The 22,109-nt window shown below is 53.3% G+C and overlaps 1 protein-coding gene across 2 annotated transcripts; it reads left to right on the top strand.

Moving 5' to 3' along the window:
• Nucleotides 1-1,482: 1,482 nt before the first annotated feature.
• On the top strand, nucleotides 1,483-20,657 carry CLN6 (CLN6 transmembrane ER protein). 2 transcript variants are annotated; one of them, XM_073012275.1, is made up of 8 exons: nucleotides 1,483-1,727; nucleotides 9,083-9,197; nucleotides 13,468-13,566; nucleotides 15,861-16,049; nucleotides 16,407-16,462; nucleotides 17,566-17,661; nucleotides 17,921-18,043; nucleotides 19,276-20,657. In XM_073012275.1, exons 1-8 carry the CDS (start codon nucleotides 1,645-1,647, stop codon nucleotides 19,544-19,546), a joined length of 1,032 nt encoding a protein of 343 aa, XP_072868376.1. In that variant the 5' UTR covers nucleotides 1,483-1,644; the 3' UTR covers nucleotides 19,547-20,657. The 2 variants fall into 2 exon arrangements, with proteins under 2 accessions (XP_072868376.1, XP_008014308.2); XM_008016117.3 differs by lacking the exon at nucleotides 17,566-17,661.
• Nucleotides 20,658-22,109: the final 1,452 nt, after the last annotated feature.

Raw genomic sequence — 22,109 nt, 5'->3', positions numbered from 1 at the left:
CAGCTAAGAAAGGACATGCAGGTTCTGACCAAAGGGGAAAGAAATAAACCCAATAAAAATCTCCCAAGAAGAAAGACAGGAAAGAAAATAGACTAGAAATAGGCATAACTCAGACCCCTCACGGTCTGGGAAGCAGACCAAAGATACTGGCCAGGGGAAGGGCACATTGCATTTGCATCTGAGGCACATCCTTCCATGAGGCATATCGCTTCTGCAGCGACTTGAGGGCTGGGTGAGAGGAGGCAGGACTGGAGACCTGCATATGTAGCGTGTGCCTGGTGTAGCACGGGGATGGTGGGGGAGAATGGAGGGTAGTTGCAGTTGTTCTAGTGAGGGGGCTGGGCTGCTGACAGAGACCATGGGAAGGAGAGAGTTTGTGACGTTGAGAGTGGTGTGGAAGGTAACCTTTCTGTGGAGGGAAACCTTAGGTCCCGAGAGGGGCTATTGTTAATAACTAGTCCCCCAGTGCCGGGCTCTCTGCTAAGGGTTTGATTTAGTCATCACAACCCCAGTGTAGTAGATGCAATAGGCATCTTCTTGTTACAGATGAGTAAACTGAAGCTGAGACGGGTTGAGCCATTTGCCCGCGTCACAGCTAGTTCAAAGTGGTACCACTAATGAAGTCCCGGCAATCTGACCTGCAGGCGGTTCTCAGGTTTGACCCTTGGTTCTGTTTTTCACTTGAGGATGCTGTCCCCTTAGGTTCTGTCTGTCATGTATGCTTCGGTGACTCAGACGCCTCTCCGCTGGGTTAGTTCCCAGGTTTCGCCTCAGCTTCAGACCACCGGTCCAACAGCCTTCCTGACCCACCTCAAGCTTAATGCGTTTAAGGATGAATCTTTATTTATACGAAATCTGCTCCAGCCCACTTCCCGGGGGGTGCCTCCACTATCCACCTAGGGGCAGAATCCGGCCACTGCCTGAACTCTTCTCCCCTCACCCCCCACATCCAGGGACCCAGTCACCGTACCTCCCACGCTACTCTAGGTGTCACAAACTCGCTCTTTCCCACTGTCACCGCCAGCAACCCCGGCCCCTCACTAGAACATCTGCAACCCACGTGCTGCACCACGCGGGTGTTACACGTGCAGGTCTCCTGTCCTGCCTCCTCTCCTCCACCCGCAAGAACAAGGGAAATCCCACATCACCCTCTGCCCCGGGGATCATGAGAGTCAGCTTAGTCCATCTCCAGGTTCCTACCCTGCCCCAGCCCAACACCCAGGCCTCAGTCACCCTAGGTAGAGATTCCCGTACCCAGGCAGGCAAGGGACCCCAACACATCCCAGCCCTCTGGTGGTCACGCGCACAGCCCGGACAGGCCATAAGCCACCGCCCCGCGAGGACGCCACACTCGCCTCGCCCGGCCCTCCCCTCGCGGAGCCCGCCCCGCCTCCCTCCCCTCCGCCCCGCCTCCCTCCCCTCCGCCCCGCCTCCCTCCCCTCCGCCCCGCCTCCCTCCCCTCCGCCCCGCCTCCCTCCCCGCAGTCCCGCCCGTTCCTCCCGGGGGCCGTGCTCTCTCGCCTGCTCGCCCTAGACTGCCCCGGACCGCCCCCCGCTGGGAATTTGCGGCGGCATCCGCCGTTCCCGCCGAGCTGAACCGGTCTCTTCCTCGGAAAGGCAGGGCCGAGAGGCCCGCGGGGCAGTCATGGAGGCGGCGCGGAGGCGGCAGCACCCGGGAGCGGCAGGCGGCCCGGGCGCGCAGCTAGGCGCCTCCTTCCTGCAGGCCAGGTGGGCGCGCGCCGCGGGGAACGGGCGGGTTACGCGCCTGTGCACTGGGGGCTCGGGCCCCGCCACATGACGCTCCTAGGGCTGCCGGGCATGAACCTCATGTGCGGCGCGGGCCGGGGCGGAGCCGAGCGCTGGGGGCTTGGAGGCGCGCTACCATGGTGGCGGCGCCCCCGCGTTTCCTTCTTCCCCTGGGGAGCCCGGGGCCCAGCGAGGCTCTGCCTCCCCGCTTCGCGGTTGCTCGGTGGGAGGAGCCCCCGCCCGGAGTTTGGGGTTTTCCGCCCCTCCCGCGCTCCCCTGCGACCTGGGCCGGCGCCGGGACAGCCGCTGCGCTGGGAGAGCTCTCCAGGGGGATGGGGACACACACACTTAGTCACTCGGGCCCCCAACTCATCCGCAAGTTCCAGGCGCCACCTCCGCGTTCTCGGGGTCCTTCCAGCCCTGAGTAGGACTTGATTCTGCAGTTAATCAGGAGGCTCTCTGCTTGATCTGGGGCACCCAATAATGTGCGAATGTAATGGAAGAGACAGCCGAGCGGAAGCTCCCGTCCAGGGAATGAATGGGATCCCTTCTCAGTTTTTGGTTTATCTGGTTGGGACGAGCAGAGCTCCATTCTACCTTCGTCCCGTTTTATTGACCAGAAACATTCACTGCATTCAGCAGGCATTCTTTATGCGCCTGTGGTGTGCCCAGCTCTGTGGGAGTGAGAGCCCACGTGGGAGTGAGAGGTCATCTTGGAGGGCTTCATGGAGGAAGTGGCACTTGAGCTGAGTCTCAGAGGACTCGGTAGGGGACCCAGGGAAGACAGGCTGTTCCGGCCAGGGAAACAGTAGGGAAAGGCAAGGAGTTTAGTGGTGGTGGAGCTTTCCGGCTGTAAAAGAAAGTGACAGGAGGATGCAAACTGATTGTGAAGGGTCTTTAATTGCAGCAAGTCTAGGACTCGAGTGAGGGCCTAGAGTGCAAGACTTAGGGGTAGGCGCACAGCCGTGACAGTGAGTGCCACCTCAAATGTTGGGCCCTGGGGGCCTCGCTTGTCTCACCCTAGCTCCTGTCCTAGGTGACAGGTTAAGCATATAGTCTTTATCTCATAGGCACTGGGGAGTCGTGGGAAGTTTCTGAGCACTGGCAATGCGCAAAGTCCTTGTTAGGAAGTTTTTGGTACGACCTGGATGAAGGGAGAAGTCTGAGCGCTTGAGCTAAGGGATGGCTCCTTTCTGCTGCTGAGGACATGCGGGCTGAGCAGCTGTGGACCGTGTCCGTTTTCACTTACAAACAATGTACTGACCAGAGACCGCGTACTGTAGCTCACCTGTCTCCCTCGGCCTGTGAATTAAGTATTATTTTACTGATGAGGAAACAGGCTCAGATGGTCTAAGGAGCCTGACTGGCTGAGTCCCCGGGCTGTCTGCCCCGCACCGTGTCCAGTGGTTTCATCTCTGCTGTGTCCTCCACCCAACCCATTTGCTGGCTCCTCTCTTCCAGGGAGCCACTTCTGCCTGTGGAATGTCTCTGTTCTGAACCCTTGCCAAGTTGGGGGTCACTGACTGCCCGGAACTGTGACAGCCCAGTGGGAACAGCCTGTGGGTCTCAGATATGGTCACCACTTTATCTCCTATGTGGGGCTCCCATGTCTAGCATCTTACTCAGTCTTGACAATGAGCTGCCAGATGTCACTTCCAATGTACAGATGGGGAAATGGAGGCCCAGAGAGGTTACATCATTTGCTGGCAAGAACCAGGGCCTAAACCCAGGGTTTCTGACGTATGGGCTCTGCTCTTACGACTCCACTTTGGCTGCTAAGGAGTGATGCCCCTCTTCTCCTGTGTGAGCTCCCCACTAACCAGGGTGTTCCCAAGGGGGTGGTGTGAGGTATGAACTCTCTGTCTCCCAGGGTGTCCCTGCCCCCCACATCGTGTTCCTCAGCCCATTCCCAGTACAATTGCTGCTCAAGACAGGCAGAATCATCCTGTCCAGTTCCTAGGATGCTTGGATTTCCTCTGCTGCATCTGTGCTTTGCTCACTGCCTCTTAAGGTAACCCATTCCAGCTTCCACCTGCTTTGTTGCCAGTTTTTGTATTATAATGAAAGTATTATAATTAGGCCAGGCGCCATGGCCTGTAATCCCAGCACTTTGGGAGGCCAAAGTGGGTGGATCACTTGAATCCAGGAGTTCAAGACCAGCCTGGCCAACATGGAGAATCCCCATCCATACTAAAAAATACAAAAATTATCCAGGTGTGGTGGCCCATGCCTGTAATCCCAGCTACTTAGGAGGCTGAGGCACCAGGATCCCTCGAGCCTGGGAGGCGGAGGTTGTAGTGAGCCGAGATCGCGCCACTGCACTCCAGCCTGGACGACAGTGAGACTCTGTCTCAAAAAAAATAAAATAAAGTATTATAATTAATGCCCATGATAAATTCAATAACAAAAGCTTCAAGTTTTAAAAAGCAGCAACCCCTGTCCCACCCTTCCCTGGCACCAGAGATAATCACCTTAGCTTCTTTTAGCTGTTTTTACCAGAGTCAAATTCGTATTTTCAAAAAATAGGCTTATAACAATAGCAAACACTATGTACCACTTTCTGTGGATCAGGCCCTGCTCTTAAGTTTTTGCATGTATTAATTAAACCACGACTCTTGACATAGGATCTACTGGCCAGGCACGGTGGCTCATGCCTGTAATCCCCACACTTTGGGAGGCCAAGGTGGGCGGATCACGATGTCAGGAGTTCAAGACCAGCCTAACCAACATGGAGAAACCCTGTCTCTACTAAAAATACAAAAATTAGCCAGGCATGGTGGCGTGCCCTTGTAGTCCCAGCTGCTCGGGAGGCTGAGGCAGGAGAATTACTTGAACCCAGGAGGTGGAGGTTGTGGTGAGCCGAGATCGCACCACTACTCCAGCCTGGGCAACAAGAGCGAGACTCTGTCTCAAAAAAAAAAAAAGGAGATATAGGATCTACTATTATCTCCATTTTACAAATGAGGACATCGAGGCCCAAGAAGTTAAGTGACTTGCTCAAGATCTGGTTAGAAGCAGAGCTGGAATATGAACCCAAATAGACTCCAAAGTCCACACTCTTTTTTTTTTTTTTTTTTGAGATGGAACCTCGCACTGTCACCCAGGCTGGAGTGCAGTGGCGTGATCTCAGCTCACTGCAACCGCCGCCTCCCAGGTTCAAGCGATTCTCTTGCCTCCGCATCCCGAGTAGCTGGGATTACAGGCACCTGCCACCACGCCCAGCTAATTTTTTGTATTTTTAGTAGAGATGGCGTTTCACTACGTTGGCCAGGCTGGTCTCAAACTCCTGACCTTGTGATTCACCCACCTCAGCCTCCCAACATGCTGGGAATACAGGCGTGAGCCACCGTGCCCAGCCAAGTCCACACTCTTAAAAACTATACTCAACTGCTATTTCTTGGTTTATTTTATTTTATTTTATTGTTTTTTTGAGACGGAGTTTCACTCTTGTCCCCCAGGCTAGAGTGCAGTGGTGCGATCTCGGCTCACTGCAACCTCCACCTCCTGAGTTCAAGCAGTTCTGCCTCAGCCTCCTGAGTAGCTGGGATTACAGGTGCCTGCCACCACGCCCAGCTAATTTTTGTATTTTTACTAGAGATGAGGTTTCACCATGTTGGCCAGGCTGGTCTCTAACTCCTGACCTCGGGTGATCCACCCGCATTGACCTCCCAAAGTACTGGGATTACAGGCATGAACCACTGCGCCCAGCCTTTGATTCCTTTTAGAAAAAATGAAAAATTTTAAAAATTAGCCGTGTGTGGCATCTCATGCCTTTCTGTGGCCCCAACTACTCAGGAGGCTGAGATGGGAGGATTGCTTGAGCCTAGGAGGTCAAGGCTGCAAGGAGCCATGACTGTGCCACTGCACTCCAGCCTGGGCAGCAGAGCAAGACCTTGTCTCAAAAACTAAAAAATAAAAAGAGGATATTAGTCCCTTACCCTAAACTTTAGCTTTCATCACCCTTTCCTACAATTTCTGTCCTCTGTTTTCATGTTATCAAAGTAGACTATAATTATCTGCTGCTTTAAAACCATAATTATCTTCCATGTTTTATCTGTGGATTGACTCTAAACATTGAAAATTAATATATAATGTGTATGTTATTTAAGCCATGTATTTAATAAATACTGTTCTAACAGAGCCAAATAATGTTTAACAGTTAAATTTGCTTTGTTTTTTTTTGTTTTTTTGTTTATTATTAGACGGAGTCTCACTCTGTTGCCCAGGCTGGAGTATAGTGGCGCAATCTCAGCTCACTGCAAGCTCCACCTCCTGGGTTCGCGCCATTCTCCTGCCTCAACCTCCCGAGTAGCTGGGACTACAGGCGCCTGCTGCCACACCTGGCTAATTTTTTGAAGTTTTAGTAGAGACAGGGTTTCACCGTGTTAGCCAGGATGGTCTCGATCTCCTGACCTCATGATCCGCCCGTCTCGGCCTCCCAAAGTGCTGGGATTATAGGCATGAGCCATGGCACCCAGCCTAAATTTGCTTTCTTATGTTGCTTTTGTTTTGTTTTTCTTGGAGTTTCTAGTTGCCTTTCTTTTTTTTTTTTTTGAGACGGAGTCTCGCTGTGTTGCCCAGACTGGAGTGCAGTGGCACGATCTTGGCATACTACAAGCTCTGCCTCCCGGGCTCATGCCATTCTCCTGCCTCAGCCTCCCATGCCCGCAACTATGCCTGGCTAATTTTTTGTATTTTTACTAGAGATGGGGTTTCACCATGTTAGCCAGGATGGTCTCAATCTCCTGACCTCCTGATCCGCCCGCCTCGGCCGCCCAAAGTGCTGGGATTACAGGCATGAGCCACTGCGCCCAGTCTAATCTTGATTTGCAAGCTGGTTGCTGAGTATCCACTCTGTGCACCTGCCTTTTTTTTTTTTTTTTTTTTGGCGATAAGCTCTTACTCTGTCACCCAGGCGAAAGTGCAGTGGTACTGTCATAGCTCACTGCAGCCTCGACCTTCCAGGCTTAAGTGATCATCCCGTCTCAGCCTCCTGAGTAGCTAGAACTACAGATGTGTGCCACCATACCCAGTTAATTTTAAATTTTTTCTTTTTTTTTTAGATTTTATTTATTTATTTTTTTGAGATAGTTTCACATTTATTGCCCAGGCTGGAGTGCAATGGTACAATCTCGGCTCACTGCAACCTCCGCCTCCCAGGTTTAAGTGATTCTCCTGCCTCAGCCTCCCAAGTAGCTGGGATTACAGGCGTGCACCACCACGCCTGGCTAATTTAGTATTTTTATATAGAGACAGGGTTTCACTATGTTGGCCAGGCTGGTCTCGAACTCCTGACCTCAGGTGATCTGTCCACCTCAGCCTCCCAGAGTGCTACAGGCGTGAGCCACTGGGCCCAGTCCCCCCTCTTTTTTTTTTTTTTCCCTGTCCTACTAAGTTAGGCTGGACTAATGACAGGGATTCTCATTGGCCGAGGTGCTTCCTGAGGTGGAGGAGAAGTAGTCACCGAGCCTCTAGTGTGTGCTAGGTACGCATAACTTCCAGATACACACATCTAAGTGTTCATGCTTTCAAAATCCCTTTATTCCTCTTACCGAACATCCTACTTTTTGCCCAGTTTGGAGGTATCAGAGCAAGAAACTGAAGGCTGTTATCTCTTTCACCACCGAAGTTCTCTGGGCCTGGATGTTATCACTGTCTGCTTTTTGAGGCCTTACCCTGATGGCCACTGAGGAAGGAGCTGGGTGGGGCCTCTGTTGGTCACTCGTCTCAGACCACTGAGCAGTCCTCATGGTTACTGGCTATCTGTACAGTCTGAAGATCCAACCGCCCCTCCCTTCTCTTTCTCTGGCTCCAGTAAGCCAGGCATCTCCGCTCCATGCAGAACCTTCTTCACTTCCACCTCCAGGCCTTTACCCTGCTCTCCTGCTTTTCTGCCTAGTTAGATTCATCCATCTGTGCTTTGAGGCTCCCTTCCCTTATGCAAGCTTTGTGTATTGCCCTAGGCCACGCTGATCCCTTTCTAACTTGATCTCCTGATAAGCCTAGTAATCAAAAACAGAATAGCAAGCTGTTGGCTGGGCATGGTGGCTCACAGCTGTAATCCCAGCACTATGGATGGCTGATATGGGTTGATTACTTGAGCCCAGGAATTTGAGACCAGCCTGGGCAACATAGTGAGACCTCACCTCTACCAAAAAAAAAAAAAAATTAGCTGGTTATGGTGGCATGCACCTGTTGTCCCTGGAGGTGTGCAAGTCATTGCAGGGACTCTGTAAAGAGGATTTGGACTCTGCTAGGGAGGTGGGTGAGTTGGGAGAACCTTAAAGGTCACCCCTGTTCTCAAGGGTCTAGATGGGAGAGTACAATTCCAGCCCCATCATGCCAGACTGAGTTGGCGTTGAAGTGCTCCCTGCAGTGCGCTGGTGGGGCTTTGGGAAAAGCTTCATCAGGGAAGGCTTCCCAGAGGAGGCAGCACTGGTCCTGGAACTTCAGTGCATCTGCGAACAGCAGATGACCAACTGTTTAGTGAGAGGGACAGGCCTCCAAAGATGTGTGGTGAGGCGGTACTCCACTTCCTGTGTCTCTCACATCACCTTGCTTCTGCTGGCTCCTCAGGTTCCACTGTGGCCTGCTGAGAAGAGGAGTATCAGCAGCCCAACCTGACCTCCTCATAGTGCTGGAATCAAGGGAGCAGGAGGCCCTACCCATTTCAGTCTCTAAGGCCCATTTCATTGGAGGGCTCTGATTGGCCCAGCTCCGGTCACACGCCCATCCCATAGACCCATCATGATGGACTCAACTATGGGATGGAGGTTAAAAGTGTAAGCTCAGGAGCTCTATCATTTGGATTCAAATCCTTAGCTCTGTGACCTTGAGCAAGTTATTGAGCCTCTTGCGCCTCAGGTTTTTCATTTGTAAAATGGGGGTAATATTTCAGCCTTGAAAGGTTTCTGTGAGGATTAAATGAGATAATATATGTAAACAGCTAACAGTAGTGCCTGGAATACAGTAAGTGCTCAACTGAGGTCAGCTGCCATCATCCATGATCATGTTTCATGCTTTTCAACCACGACTGTATCTTTGCCTTACTTGATTTCCTCCATCATTCAGTAGGGGAGAAACCCCAGCAGTTATACCTGTTCAGCTGTTTCCTTCCTGAATCACAGGGAAGCTAAGGTCGGGGCAGCTGAAGTCCACCTTCCCCTGGACCGCAGGGCCAGACCCCAATATTTCCAGCAAAACCCTATCCCTAGAACTCAACTGTGTGTGTCTCCTCCTGTCCTCAAGTCCCCAGACCTCTTTGTGGCTAATCTCAGGGGAAGATTTTGGTGGAGGAGGAGAGAAGAGCTGACCTCTCTCGTCTGGTCCCTTCCCAGGCACGGCTCTGTCAGCGCTGATGAGGCTGCCCGCACAGCTCCCTTCCACCTCGACCTCTGGTTCTACTTCACGCTGCAGAACTGGGTTCTGGACTTTGGGCGCCCCATTGCCATGGTGAGTGTGAAATGGTGCACAGGGCCCTGACCAGCACTGAGGACACTTATTGTGACTTGAATTTGCCGAGTGACCTTAGACAAGTCACTTCTTTATCTCCCAGTAAACTGAGAGAATAGGCCTGGATGCCTTCATATCCTTAGCTCTATGACTTGGCCCGTCAGGCAACTGCCAGCAAGTCGGGGGGGCCTGAAGAGTCATACTGTGCCCCGACTCCTATGGGGGAACTGGTGGTCCTGAACAGTCATATTATAATACTGTAACCCCCTCTGGCCTGTGTCTGGAAGCAGGTGAACCAGGTTGAACCAAATCACTAAGACAGACAAAGGAGTATGGGAAAGGAAGTGGAGCACCCCCCCATCCGCCCCCACCCCCCACCGCCCGTCCTTCCCTATTACCTTGGGATAGTATTATTTTTTCTGGAGTTGAAGCACATAGGCTGATTTTGCATATTATATATGACTGAGCCATGGGTAATTTTTAATGCCATCCAGTGAAACCATCTCCTGCCCTCCAAGGCTACTTCATCCTTTAGTATCCAGTGGTGGCCTCCACAGAAGAGATTACTGCTGGGAGGGCACCCGTGCCCCTTGCTTGTAGTGGGAGGATGGATGATAGATAGATAGATAATTGATAGATGATAGATAATAAATAAGTGAACGTGAAGAAAATTAAGTGAGGTATCACCAGGGGTCAAGTCATTATTTGGTAGTGGGGCCACAGTGTGACTATTCATGGCCCCCAGACCCCTCCCACCCAACTTGCTGGCAGTTGCCTGAGGGGCCACAGTCATAGAGCCAAAAGATATGAAGGCATCCAGGCCTATTCTCTCAGTTTACTGGAAGATAAAGGGGAAGTGACTTTTCGAAGGTCACTCAGCAAATTCAAGTGTAAAAATAACGATATCCAATGCGGAAACTGGCACTTTGTAATGTCTAGTGATCATGCCAATTAGCAAAGACCTTTTGAGGCCGGGCATGGTGGCTCATGCCTATCATCCTAGCACTTTGGGAAGCTGAGATGGGAAGATCACTTGAGCCCAGGAGCTTGAGACCAGTCAGGGCAATATAGTGAGACCCCGTCTCTACAAAAGATTTGTAAATTAGCTGAGTGCGGTGATGTGCACCTGTAGTCCCAGCTACTCAGGGTTGAGCTGGGAAGATCTCCTGAGCCTGGGAAATCGAGGCTGCAGTGAGCCGTGATCATACCACTGCACTCCAGCCCGGGCGACTCAGTGAGACCCTGTCTCAAAAAACAAAACAAACAAAAGCAAAGCCTTTTTGGAAAGCAGTCATAATTCATAAGTAACAACTTGGCAAGATTAGTACTTAGAATAGTGCCTAACACAATAAGTGTTCAGTGCATTTTTATTGAATGAATAATAATTACAGCAAAGTTAGAATAGTGGCTAACATTGAATGCTTACTCTGTTCTAAGCTCTTGATGTGTTTCAGTTTATTTAATTCTCATATCAACACTATTGCTAATCTCAATTTTACAGATGAGGAAACTTGAGAGAGAGAGAGTAAGTAACTGGCTCAAGGCAAGCGCAGAGGCCAGCATCTGCCCAGGCATTCTGGCCCCAGAAACCCTTCCTGACGAGGTTGAATTCTCTGTCACCTAAATATCCAGAATCCTAATATATTCATCCCTGCTGACCCAGTAATACCCTTCCGAGAATCTGCCCATAAGGATATAATCAGCAAGAAGACAGCAGCGTCCTCTAACTCAAAGATGTTCATTGCAGTGGTGTTTATAATAGCCAAACCTTAGAAGTGACTTGAGTGTCCAGCATTAGGGACTGGGTAAATCAGTTTTGCTATGTCCAGTATAGAGAATATTTCCTGGCCATTAAGCAGAAATTATGGATACTATAGAGCAACCTGGAATATTTAAGGAGAAAAAAGGTTCCTAAATGACACGCAGACTGACTAATTGCAGTTCAATAACGAGCTTGTCTACCTGGGATCAAAGACGTGATGGGCGTAAAGAGAAGCTGTCCTGGCAGTGCTGTCAGGCAGTGACGGTGGGTGCTGGTTCTCCTTCCTGCAGACTTTTTGAAGGTTGCCTTTTCAATGTGGAAAAATAAGAGGAATTGAGCCAAGAGTTGGGGCATCTGGTTGGGTTTGTGGGTGACCTAGGGCAAGTCACTGTCCTGGGCTTCATTTCTCTCCTGTCCAAGAAGACTGGTTGGACTGGCTGCTCTGAACCCTCTTCTAGCATGAAGGAACCACATACCGGGGACCAGAGAAGCTGCCCATCAAACTGGTGCTCTGGGGAGAGGGAGAGATGAGGCCTGGAGTGGGCTCGTGGCTCCCCTCACTCACTAGGACCCAGCTTCTACTGGCATAACAGGGTCTCCTATTGGGCAAATCACTTCCCCTGTCCTGCTCAGAGCTACTGTGACCACTGTAACCCTAAGTAGGACTTGGTGGAGAGTAGACATTTGAAAAGCTCATGTATAAGCTAGAGATTTTCAAATGTATGCATAATAGTTGCAAATTTGTAATAACTAAAAACAAAAACATTTACAAGTTATAAAAGTAACATGTCATAGATGGAACATAGTTGTAACATAAAGAAGTGTTAGACTCTCCCTACCCCGTTCCTGTCCCACTGCTGACAGTTCGGGGAACACCCCTTTCACTCTTTTCTCTGTTCATACAAACACTTATATACATCCTTTTCCCTTCTAACCATGATGAGATTTTGCTTTATACTTTCTTTTGCAACCTGCTTGTTTTCCTTTAGAATATATCATATGGTGGGGCATGGTGGCTTACACATGTAATTCCAGCACTTTGGGAGGTCAAGGCAGGAGGATCGCTTGAGGCCAGCCCTGGCAACATAGCAAGACCCTGCTTTTACAAATAATTTAAAAATTAATGGGGCTTGGTGCCTGACACCTATAATCCCAGCACTTTGGGAGGTCAAGGCAGGAGGATCGCTTGAGGCCAGCCCTGGCAACATAGCAAGACCCTGCTTTTACAAATAATTTAAAAATTAATGGGACTTGGTGCCTGACACCTATAATCCCAGCACTTTGGGAGGTCGAGGTGGGAGGATCACTTGAGCCCAGGAGTTTGTGACCAGCCTGGTCAACATAGGGAGACCTCATCTCAATAAAAAAATAAATAAGAAAAAACCAGAATATATTACAGATCTCTCTCCATGTCAGTACATATAAGGTATCATTTCTGTTAATGGCTACTTAACCTTCCATGGTTTAGAAGTACTATCAGGGATTCAACTGGTCCTGTTTGATTGAAGAGTCAGCCTACTTCTGGTATTTTGCTATCACAGAATATTTTAGCAAGTATATATATGATGTAGGTAAAGAGATACACACATGCACACTGAGTGAGAGAGAGAAGAAGAGAGAGATTGAGATTGCTGCATTCTGTGAATTTTATTTCTGCAGGTTTAGTGTATCCAATATGGCATTTCTGTGTTAAAAGAGATAACCATCTAAATCCTTCCTTGAAACTTGTGGGCATTACGTGTGTTTTCAATCAACAGAGACTAGGAGTACAGTCTGGGGGTTGTGAAATGCTTTGACCCTGCATAGGGGTTTTCATGCTGGCCTGGACAAGGCCAGGGCTCAGAAGAGAGAGCATTCCAGAGGGAGGAACTGCCCCTGGCCTGCCTGCCTCTCTCTGGGAAGGTAGAGAAGCAAGAGTTGAAGCCACTTTGTAGAGAGAGCATTCTTATTTTCTACTTTGTCTCCTAATGTGTACTTTGAACCTGGTTTGGAAGCAGTCCCTCCACACCAGGGCCTAGCAGTCAGGAGACTGATCTTGGAGTGCCAGAACCCAAAGGGTCCAAGTAGGCCCTCTGGGCCACCTCTCTTGTGTTATCGATGGGGAAACTGAGGCCCAGGGAAGGGAAGGATTAGCCCACGGTCCCCCAGCAAGTTGGTGCCACAATGGAGTCCCTGAGAAGCCTACCGACTCCCAAGCTGGTATCAGGGTCATTTATTTGGTATCTGCTGGGTGAGGGGCACAGGGTCAGGCCTTGCCTGGAATCGCGTCTGCTGTGTGTCTGGGGACAAGTCCGTTACCTCCTCTGGGACTCAGCTTTCCTGTCTTGATAAACCTTTGTCCCAGGGCTGCCAAGAAGGTCCAGCAATCACAGAAAGAATTAAGTGTACATGATGGGGGTGGGGGGTGAAAGGGGTGGGGGTGGGCGGCATTAGGGACAGACTCCCTTGAGGCCCGAGGGCCATGTGGGGCCGTGCCCAGGTGAGCCCGTTCTTCTGTTTGCTCCCCAGCTGGTATTCCCTCTCGAATGGTTTCCACTCAACAAGCCCAGCGTTGGGGACTACTTCCACATGGCCTACAACGTCATCACGCCCTTTCTCTTGCTCAAGGTACTGTCCCAGGTCCCCCACTCTCTCCTGTCATCCCCATTCTTTGCACACCTGGCAGGTAGGTGATGCTAGGCCCGGTGTCCTGACTCAACCATGCTCCTGCCTGCTGCTGGGGGGTGAAGGCTGTGGCAGAGCAGCATGTCCAGGGCCTGGGGCCCAGGGGAGGCGGAGCTGCCGGTTGCTGGGAGGGATGGAAAATACGCCCCCAAGGAAGGGCTTTTGATTTGAGCAATCAGCCTGGTGTGCCAGCCGGGGAAGCAGAGAGGTGTTCAGGTAGAAGGACCTGAAGACAAGGCTGTGCTTGGGAAACCATAAAACATTTGGGGAGGCTGAGGCAGGAGTGACTGGGGGTCCAGGGAGAGGTCAGGGACCCACTGGGAAGAGAGGAAGAAGCCAGGTGGCAGGAGAGGCAGCAGCAGCCGCTGAACTCCATCCTCCACCCTGGAGAGCCCTGAGATGTCACTGGGAGCACAAGCAGGAACTGCTGGCTTTGCACTTTGCCAATAAGGGCTTTAAAACTACTATAGATAGGTTGAGCATCCCTAATCCAAAAATCTGAAATCTGAAATGCTCCAAAGGAGTCTGAAACTTTTTAAGCACTGGCATGATACTACAAGTAGAAAACTCAGCCGGGCGCAGTGGCTTGAGCCTGTAATCCCAGTGCTTTGGGAGGCCGAGGTGGGTGGATTGCTTGAGGTCAGGAGTTCAAGACCAGCCTGGCCAACATGGTGAAACTGCATCTTTACTAAAAATACAAAAAAAAAGTAGCCGGGCATACTGGCAGGCACCTGTAGTCCCAGGTACTCGGGAGGCTGAGGCAGAAGAATCACTTGATTCTCAGCCGAGATCATGCCATTGCACTCCAGCCTGGGCAAGAGAGCGAGACTCCATCTCAAAAAAAAAGAAAAAGAAAAAAATACAAAAAACTTAGGGCCAGCACAGTGGCTCACACCTGTAATCCCAGCACTTTGGGAGCCCAAGGCAGGCAGATCACTTGAGGTCAGGAGTTCGAGACCAGCCTGGCCAACATGGCGAAACCTCATCTCCATTAAAAATACAAAAAAGTTAGCCAGGCGCGGTGGTGTGCGCCTGTAGTCCCAGCTACTTGGGACTCTGAGGCAGGAGAATCACTTGAATTCAGGAGGTAGAGGTTGCAGTGAGCCAAGATTCCACCACTGCACTCCAGCCTGGGCGACAGAGCGAGACTCCGTCTCAAAAAAGAGAAAATTCTACACATAAGTACTTAACATAAACTTTGTTTCATGTACAAAATTATTTAAAGTGTTATATAAAATTACCTTCAGGCTGTATGTATAAGGTATATATGAAATATAAATGAATTTTTCCAGGCATGATGGCTCACACCTATAATCTCAATACTTTGGGAGGCTGATGCAGGAGGATCGCTTGAGGCCAGGAGTTTGAGACCAGCCTGGGCAACATAGTGAGATCCTGTCTCTACAAAAAATTTAAAAATTAGCTGGGCACAGTGGTGCACACCTCTAGTCCCAGCTACTCTGGAGGCTGAGGTGGGAGGATCTCTTGAGCCACTATACTCCAGCCTGAGTGACAGAGTAAGACCTGTCTCAAAGAAAAATGAAACAAATGAGTTTCATGTTTAGACTTGCATATGCATTCCCAAGATATCTCATTGTGTATTTGCAAATATTCCAAAATCCAAAATCTGAAACATTTCAGATAAGGGATGCTCAGCCTGTATCCCCATTTACTATCACCATCATTTTGTATTGGAGAAAGATATTTCAAATCTCCAGAAGTAGGAGGGGTATAATCTCAGAACTCCGGTATGTTTTCAGTTCAACAGTGGCATTTCAGAAGCACCTGCCCCCATCCCTGACATTTTCTTCATGTTTGCGGGGACCATTCAGAAATCAGAAGGTGCCTTCAGCAGGCTGGGCCAGCCACGCAGGAACACAGCTAGGGACAGTGGGAGGGCTGGGCCTGAGCCTGGACTCCTGCATTGAAGGCTGGGCTGTCCCCTCCAGCATACAGGTCATGTGTGACCTTGGGAAAGGAGTTGGGCCCTCTGGTCTTTTTCCTCCCTGGGTAAAGTCGTGGGAGGGGGTGGTGCTGCTCCCCAGTCCCTCCTGGGTTCATAGGGGTCACGGGAGGATCTGGAGGCTGGGCTGGCCTGCTAAAGGGACCAGCCAGTTTTTGGAGTGACATTCCAGCCAGAAGCATCCATCCCACCCCAGGTGTGAGGGGAGAAGTAGAGGGTGTCACATACTGTGACGGAGGTGAGGTCATGCTGCCAACCCCATTCTGAACCCCAGCTCATCGAGCGGTCCCCCCGTACCCTGCCGCACTCTATCACCTACGTGAGCATCATCATCTTCATCATGGGTGCCAGCATCCACCTGGTGGGCGACTCTGTCAACCACCGCCTGCTCTTCAGTGGCTACCAGCACCACCTGTCTGTCCGTGAGAACCCCATCATCAAGAATCTCAAGCCGGAGACGCTGGTGAGGCCACCTCCTGCTCCCTGCCTATAAGCCCTAGAGGCACAGTCTGTCCTGGGAGGCTGAAGAAATGGCCCCCACCCCTCGCCGCACCTGTCCTTCCACCAAAGGCATTCTGCTAGGTGAAGGCACCGTCGCCTGTGCCAAGCTAGGATGCTCAAGTGTTCTTAGGAAGTGGTGCACAGACTGGCTCCCACCTGGGCCCCTGTAACAGAGGGCAAGGCCCTGGGTAGGGAATAAGGCAGTGGGGGAGGCCTGGGACTGGGAGAAGCGTGGTCAGAGGGGATGCTTGGGGCCCCAGCACCTCCCTGGACTGACATCGGCATCCCCCCGACTCTGCCCTGCCCGTGCCTCCCTCAGATCGACTCCTTTGAGCTGCTGTACTATTATGATGAGTACCTGGGTCACTGCATGTGGTGAGTGATGGGCCCATGTGTCTATCCCAGGGGCCCCAACCACCAGCTAGCTCTGTCACTGGCCTCAGGGACACACTGAGCAAGGCTGTCTGGGCCGCAGGTCTCCATGTGTTGAGTCTCATCCCCTGTAAAGGCGCCGTGAGGTTGTTCCCGAGGTTGCCTGGGAGACCCAACAGCTGTCCCAGGCCCGGGGCCCCAGCTTCCCGGCAGCATCGCTGCCCCCGCCCAGCCCTCAGTGCCCGCAGTGGCCAGCAGAGGGCAGCGAGCGGCTTTGGTCCTCTCTTAACAAGCCTGAGCCCTGAGGGTGGGGGAGGAGGACACGTCCCTGATAAACAACCCCCAGATGGTAATGTGGAGGGTGGGGGCGGAGCCAGGGACCCCCACCGGTGTCGGGCCTGCTCTTTGGGAGTGGAGGAAGCTGCAGGAAGTCAGCTGGATCAGGCTGGGGAGGGGCGTGCTGTTTGCGCTCCCCCCTCTTCAGAACTCCCAGGGGGAGACCTCAGAAATGTGGCCTCAGCCTCAGGAGATCCCGGGCCCAGGCTGGGAGGCTTCATCTGTTCCAGCCTCCCATCTTAGCCAGGAGAAGCTGAGGCCAGCGGGAGGAGGGCTCGGAGGGCTCCGAGGGCGGCAGCGCAGCTGGGAGGTGAGGGCCAGCCCTGGACCCGGCTCACTCCTGAGTTGGCGCTCATGGCACATGCACCTTGCACGGGTGTTTCCAGGTTGTTTCGGGCTCTGCGATGTCAATCCTCCTGGCTCAGCTGGTCCAGGGTCCCTGGACAGGCCTCCTGCCATGTTTCCCTGTCCTTTGCCAGAGCCTCTTCCCACAGAAGGTTGGGAAAGGGTGGAGGGGCTAGGAACAGAGAGCTGGAGCCCCAGCAGGAAGCGGGTGTGGGTGAGAAGAGGCAGGCGGGTATACTGGTGCAAGTCAGCACAGGTGGGAGAAAGGGAGCCAGTGTGTGGAGAGGGGAGAGGGTGGCATTTTGGGGTGAGGTGTCTGAGGTGGGGGTGGGGCTGTGTGCTGAGTGTGGGTGCAGCACTTCACCGAGAGGCCCCCGCAGGTGCTGTTCTCTTTTTTAACATGTGGACCTCCATCCTCGGCCCAGGAGGTGCCTCTGTCTCCAGGCTAGTGTGGGGCTGGGCTGCTGGCGTCTGCAGTGCATGAGACAGACAACCCCACAGACGCCCCCCACCCCCACAGAGTGAGTGAGGTGCCCTGGGCAGTATGGATCCCTCTGGGCCTCTGACTCACACGTGTGCCTTGCCTTCCTGTTTCTGTTTCTGTCCCATCTTTGACGCCGAGCACAAACAAGGTCGGGTGGAGAGGAGCGCCTCTCACCCAGGCTAGGCGTTTTGTAAACCATGACGTGGCACTCCGTGGGACCCCGTGGGAGCGGGTGCAGAGGTGGTGGGGATGGGACTGCTGAGCAGGCCTCTAAGGCACTGGCCTTCCTGTCGTAGGTACATCCCCTTCTTCCTCATCCTCTTCATGTACTTCAGTGGCTGCTTTACTGCCTGTAAAGCTGAGAGGTGGATGCCAGGGCCTGCCCTGCTCCTGGTGGCGCCCAGTGGCCTGTACTACTGGTGAGTAGACATCAGCATGGGGGCAGAGGCAGGGGCACGGAGTGAGCCACGGCAGCAAAATTCTGCACTTGCGCATGGACCTGTTGTGTGGCCCCAGGGAGACTGGCCCTCTCTGAGCCCCTGCTTCCTCTTGTGTCTAGTGGGGACTGTGACAATGCCCTGTGGTGGCCTCTTTGTTTCCATGAAGCCCAGGCCTGGGTATGGCAGGGAGGTGGGAGGAGAGGGCGAGGTTGCACAGTCTGTCTCCATCCTCAAGCCCCTCTCGCTGTGTACCCCATCTCAAGAACCCCAGTGTTGCCCTGGGGCCGGCACAATCCACCTCCAACACCAAGCCCTGTGGTGGGCTGCGGGTTCCGCCTCTGTGAAATGGGAATGATGGTACCTGCCTGTCTACCTCTCAGATGATGAGGATGCTGAGGACAGAGAGGGGCTTTGTCAAATGTTAAGCACTATGGTGAGGCCAAAGACAGACAGGGGGGTTTGATGGCGTAGGGGCACCTGGTCTGGGGTCTTTGTTCCCTCTGGCTCTTTTTTCTTCCCATCGCAGAGGACTCCGGCCTCAGCCAGTCTCCCAGCCCTCCTCTGTCACTTCTGCCCTGGAGACAGGTCACCCTGGGATTGTGGGTGTCATGGGAAGGACAGGGTGGGGGCAGGACTGGGCCCTTCTCTGATGGGAGGCCTCCCTCAAAACGAAAAGGGCCTCCTTTCCTGGGCCAGCTCTAGACCATCTCCCCGGACTGTCGCCTGTGTGGCTGAGATGGCCTGCTGGGGCTCATCTGTGTGCTCTCTGGGGATTAAAAAGAGTGGGTGGCAGCTGCAGTGAGCGAGAAAGATGTTAGCCGACCGCTTCCTGTGGGTCCTCACCCCGGCGTCCTGCCGTGGGGGCCGCTGCCGTTGTCGTGGCAATTATTTGTTGCTTTCTCCTCTAGTCAGTTTTTGTTGTGTGGAAATACAAACTTAATGTGACCAGAGAAGCCAGAAATACACATTTGTAGGTATTCTGTTATTTAAATATTGGCAACAAAATCCACAACTAAAACCCCGTAACTCTACCAGCTCCATCAGTATGCTGCCCGCGGGCTGTGGCTTAGAGCGGCATGGTTCACTGAGCCCTGGTGCCAGAGGACGCTCCTGCCTGCCTGGAGGGCAGCCTGGCTTTCACGCGCAGGGAGGGATGCCAGTCAGGACGGGGCTGCCACAGCAGCTGCCTCACTCCCCCCTGGCCTTTCCAGGTACCTGGTCACCGAGGGCCAGATCTTCATCCTCTTCATCTTCACCTTCTTCGCCATGCTGGCCCTCGTCCTGCACCAGAAGCGCAAGCGCCTCTTCCTGGACAGCAACGGCCTTTTCCTCTTCTCCTCCTTCACACTCACCCTCTTGCTGGTAGCGCTCTGGGTCGCCTGGCTGTGGAATGACCCTGTTCTCAGGAAGAAGTACCCGGGTGTCATCTACGTCCCTGAGCCCTGGGCTTTCTACACCCTTCACGTCAGCAGTCGGCACTGAGTCCCTGGCACCAGGCTGTGGCGCTCTGCTGGGTGGGAGTGGGCCATAGAGGGCGTCTGAATACAGGGATGGGGGGCTGTGGGCGTGGGTGTGTAACCGGAGACCGAGAGCATGAGTAGGGTGTGCCTTGTGTGCGTGGATTCGTGTGCGTGTGTGTGGATTCGTGTGTGCGTGGATTCATATGTGTGTCTTGTATATGTGTGTGTAGAGTGCATCATTTTCAGACTCTACTATTTCCGTCAAGTTTCTGTTTGATTTGGATTATCTCAGGATTGGATTCTGTTTTAGAGTGTTTCTGGGCCAGGATCCGGGCCCCTGCCCTCCTCTGCACCTGACCACACTCTCCTTGCTGGGGCTGGTCTGTTCTGGTAGCTGTGCAGGAGAGGGCTGGGTGGGGCAGAGGCCAGGAGGGGACCTGGTGTGTCGCCCACCCACCACCTGGCTCACCCCTCAGGCCCACCCTGACCCTACGTTACATAGGTTACGTCAGCCTCTGTGGCTGTTGAGTAAAGCATTTCTCCTGTCTGGACCTCATTTGCACTAGATGGGCCTGTGGTCCCAAAGTAGGTCAGTGGGTTGGGGTTGCTGACACCCCTTGGGGGCAGCTTTGGGACAGATGAGTGGCTCAGTCCTGTCACTGCCCTCTCCCTGCCTGGGGGCTATGTGCACTCCAGACCCCGCCCAGGCTCAGGCCCATGAGGTGAGGAACCAGCCTGGCCCCCAGGAGCCAGAGGCGCCGCCAACGCCCCTGGCATTCCAGCTCTCCAGGCGACCCTCCTCTACCCAAAGCTCTGTCCCCCTGCTCCCACTCCAGAAGAACTGTGGCCACAGGCTTTGAGCGCCTGCATTCCTGGGTGGTGGGGCCAAAGGCCCTGAGCAAAAGCTGGAGCTCCTCTCATCAAAGCCTTTACAAGGTGCTGGGTCCAGAGGCTTTGCCTTGACAGCATGACCCCTAGTTTGGAGGAAGGAGGAGCCTCCCCTACCTAGGACCCCTCCCATGGGGGGGGGGTCTTCGGAGTCGGGGACAGAAGGGAAGGGACCCAGGGATGGGAAGGGACCGCCAGCCACGGGGACCCGGGATTCAAGAATAAAGCAAACAGTCACAGCCGCAGTTGGTGTTGGAGGTGTTTTTTGTCTTTTCTCCCTTTTGTGCTGAGGTGTAGCACACACGGTGCGCCCCACAGAGTGGTGAGTTGCTGTATCGTGAACCCCCACGCAGCCATTGCCCCATGCTGGTGTTTTCCATCTGTGCGGCACCCCCGGGGACACCTACACACGTGAGGAGGGAGTTGGCCGGGCACCCCAGCACACACTGGCCTAACTCCAAGGAGCCACCTCATCTCTCCTGGAGCACCTTCCTACAGGCAGAGGGATTCGGTGGGAGCGTGTTGGCCTGGCCACCTTCAGGCTTCCAGAGCCCAGGTGACTCCTTAATGTCCTTCTCTCCATCCTCTGCACAGAGGCAGCCTTTCCTCTATCCCTGCCCCGGGGTAAGGGAGGAGGGGCCTCCGACTCTGACAGGGAGGAGTCGAGTCCCCAGCTAAAATTCTGTGGTTCTAGAAACAGGTGTAAAGAGGTAACTCTGGGGATGTGATTTGGGGGAAAAGCACCCTTTCCACACAGAGGCGGTCAGGAAAGGGGGTGGGGGGAGAATGGGGCACAGGCAGCCCCTCCTGTCCCTGTGCCTGTGTGCAAAGTGGCACGATGCCCCCCTTCCTACAGGCAGTGCAGCCCCTGGCCAGCAACCCCTCGCACCTGGGTTGGGGGCCCTTGTGTAGGGCACACCTGTGCGGCCACACCTACTTGTGGGCCGGACCCTGGGTGTAGAGCCCCATAGACTCAGCTGTGGACAAAAACCTCACGCCCCAAACAGGGAAATGGGATCTCAAGGGGAAGAAGCCAGGGAAGCCTCACACCCTGCCCCCATTTCCTCCTATGTGGGGGAGGGGAGCAGCACGAACCTCTGAGGACTTGGGAGCATCAGCAGCTTCTGCGGAAGGGGTGGGGCTGAGGGTGGAGAGAGGAAAGGAAGGAAGAAAAGGGGAGCCTTCCTGGCCAGGGTAACTGGCACTAAGAGGCCTCACTCCAAGCCCCCGAGGAGCCTGCAGTGGGGCTGGAGACCCAGCCCAGGCCCCTCCCCGACCTGTAAAGTCCCCAGAAGGCAGGAGGTGAACTGGCACAGGCTGGGAACTGGCTGTGCGCTGGCCACTTGATTTTGCCAACGGCCCTGTCATTCAGCTGGTGAGGAAACTGAGGCACACACTGAGGTAGAATGACTTGCCACTCAGCAAGTCAGCAGGCGGGGAGGACTGAATCCCAGCCTGAGAGCACCGAAGCTTGTGTCCCTGCAGGCCCCAAGCCTGCGCGCCCTGGTTCCCATCTCTGAGTTGGGCCATCTTGGAAGGGTTCCCTTCCTCCTCCAAGATGGTGTGTGACGAGCCTTCAGTACGACCCAGGGTGTAAAGTGTCCAACTCTAGTCGGAGCTTGATGGTGTCCCCGCCAAGTCCCAGGAGAGAGAAGACCCCTTCCTGGAGTCCAGGGCTCCCAGGAAGAAACTGGCAT

Source organism: Chlorocebus sabaeus, chromosome 26 (genome assembly GCF_047675955.1).
Source record: "Chlorocebus sabaeus isolate Y175 chromosome 26, mChlSab1.0.hap1, whole genome shotgun sequence".
Taxonomy (NCBI): Eukaryota; Metazoa; Chordata; class Mammalia; order Primates; family Cercopithecidae; genus Chlorocebus; species Chlorocebus sabaeus.
This window is presented reverse-complemented; position numbering and strand designations above follow the sequence as displayed.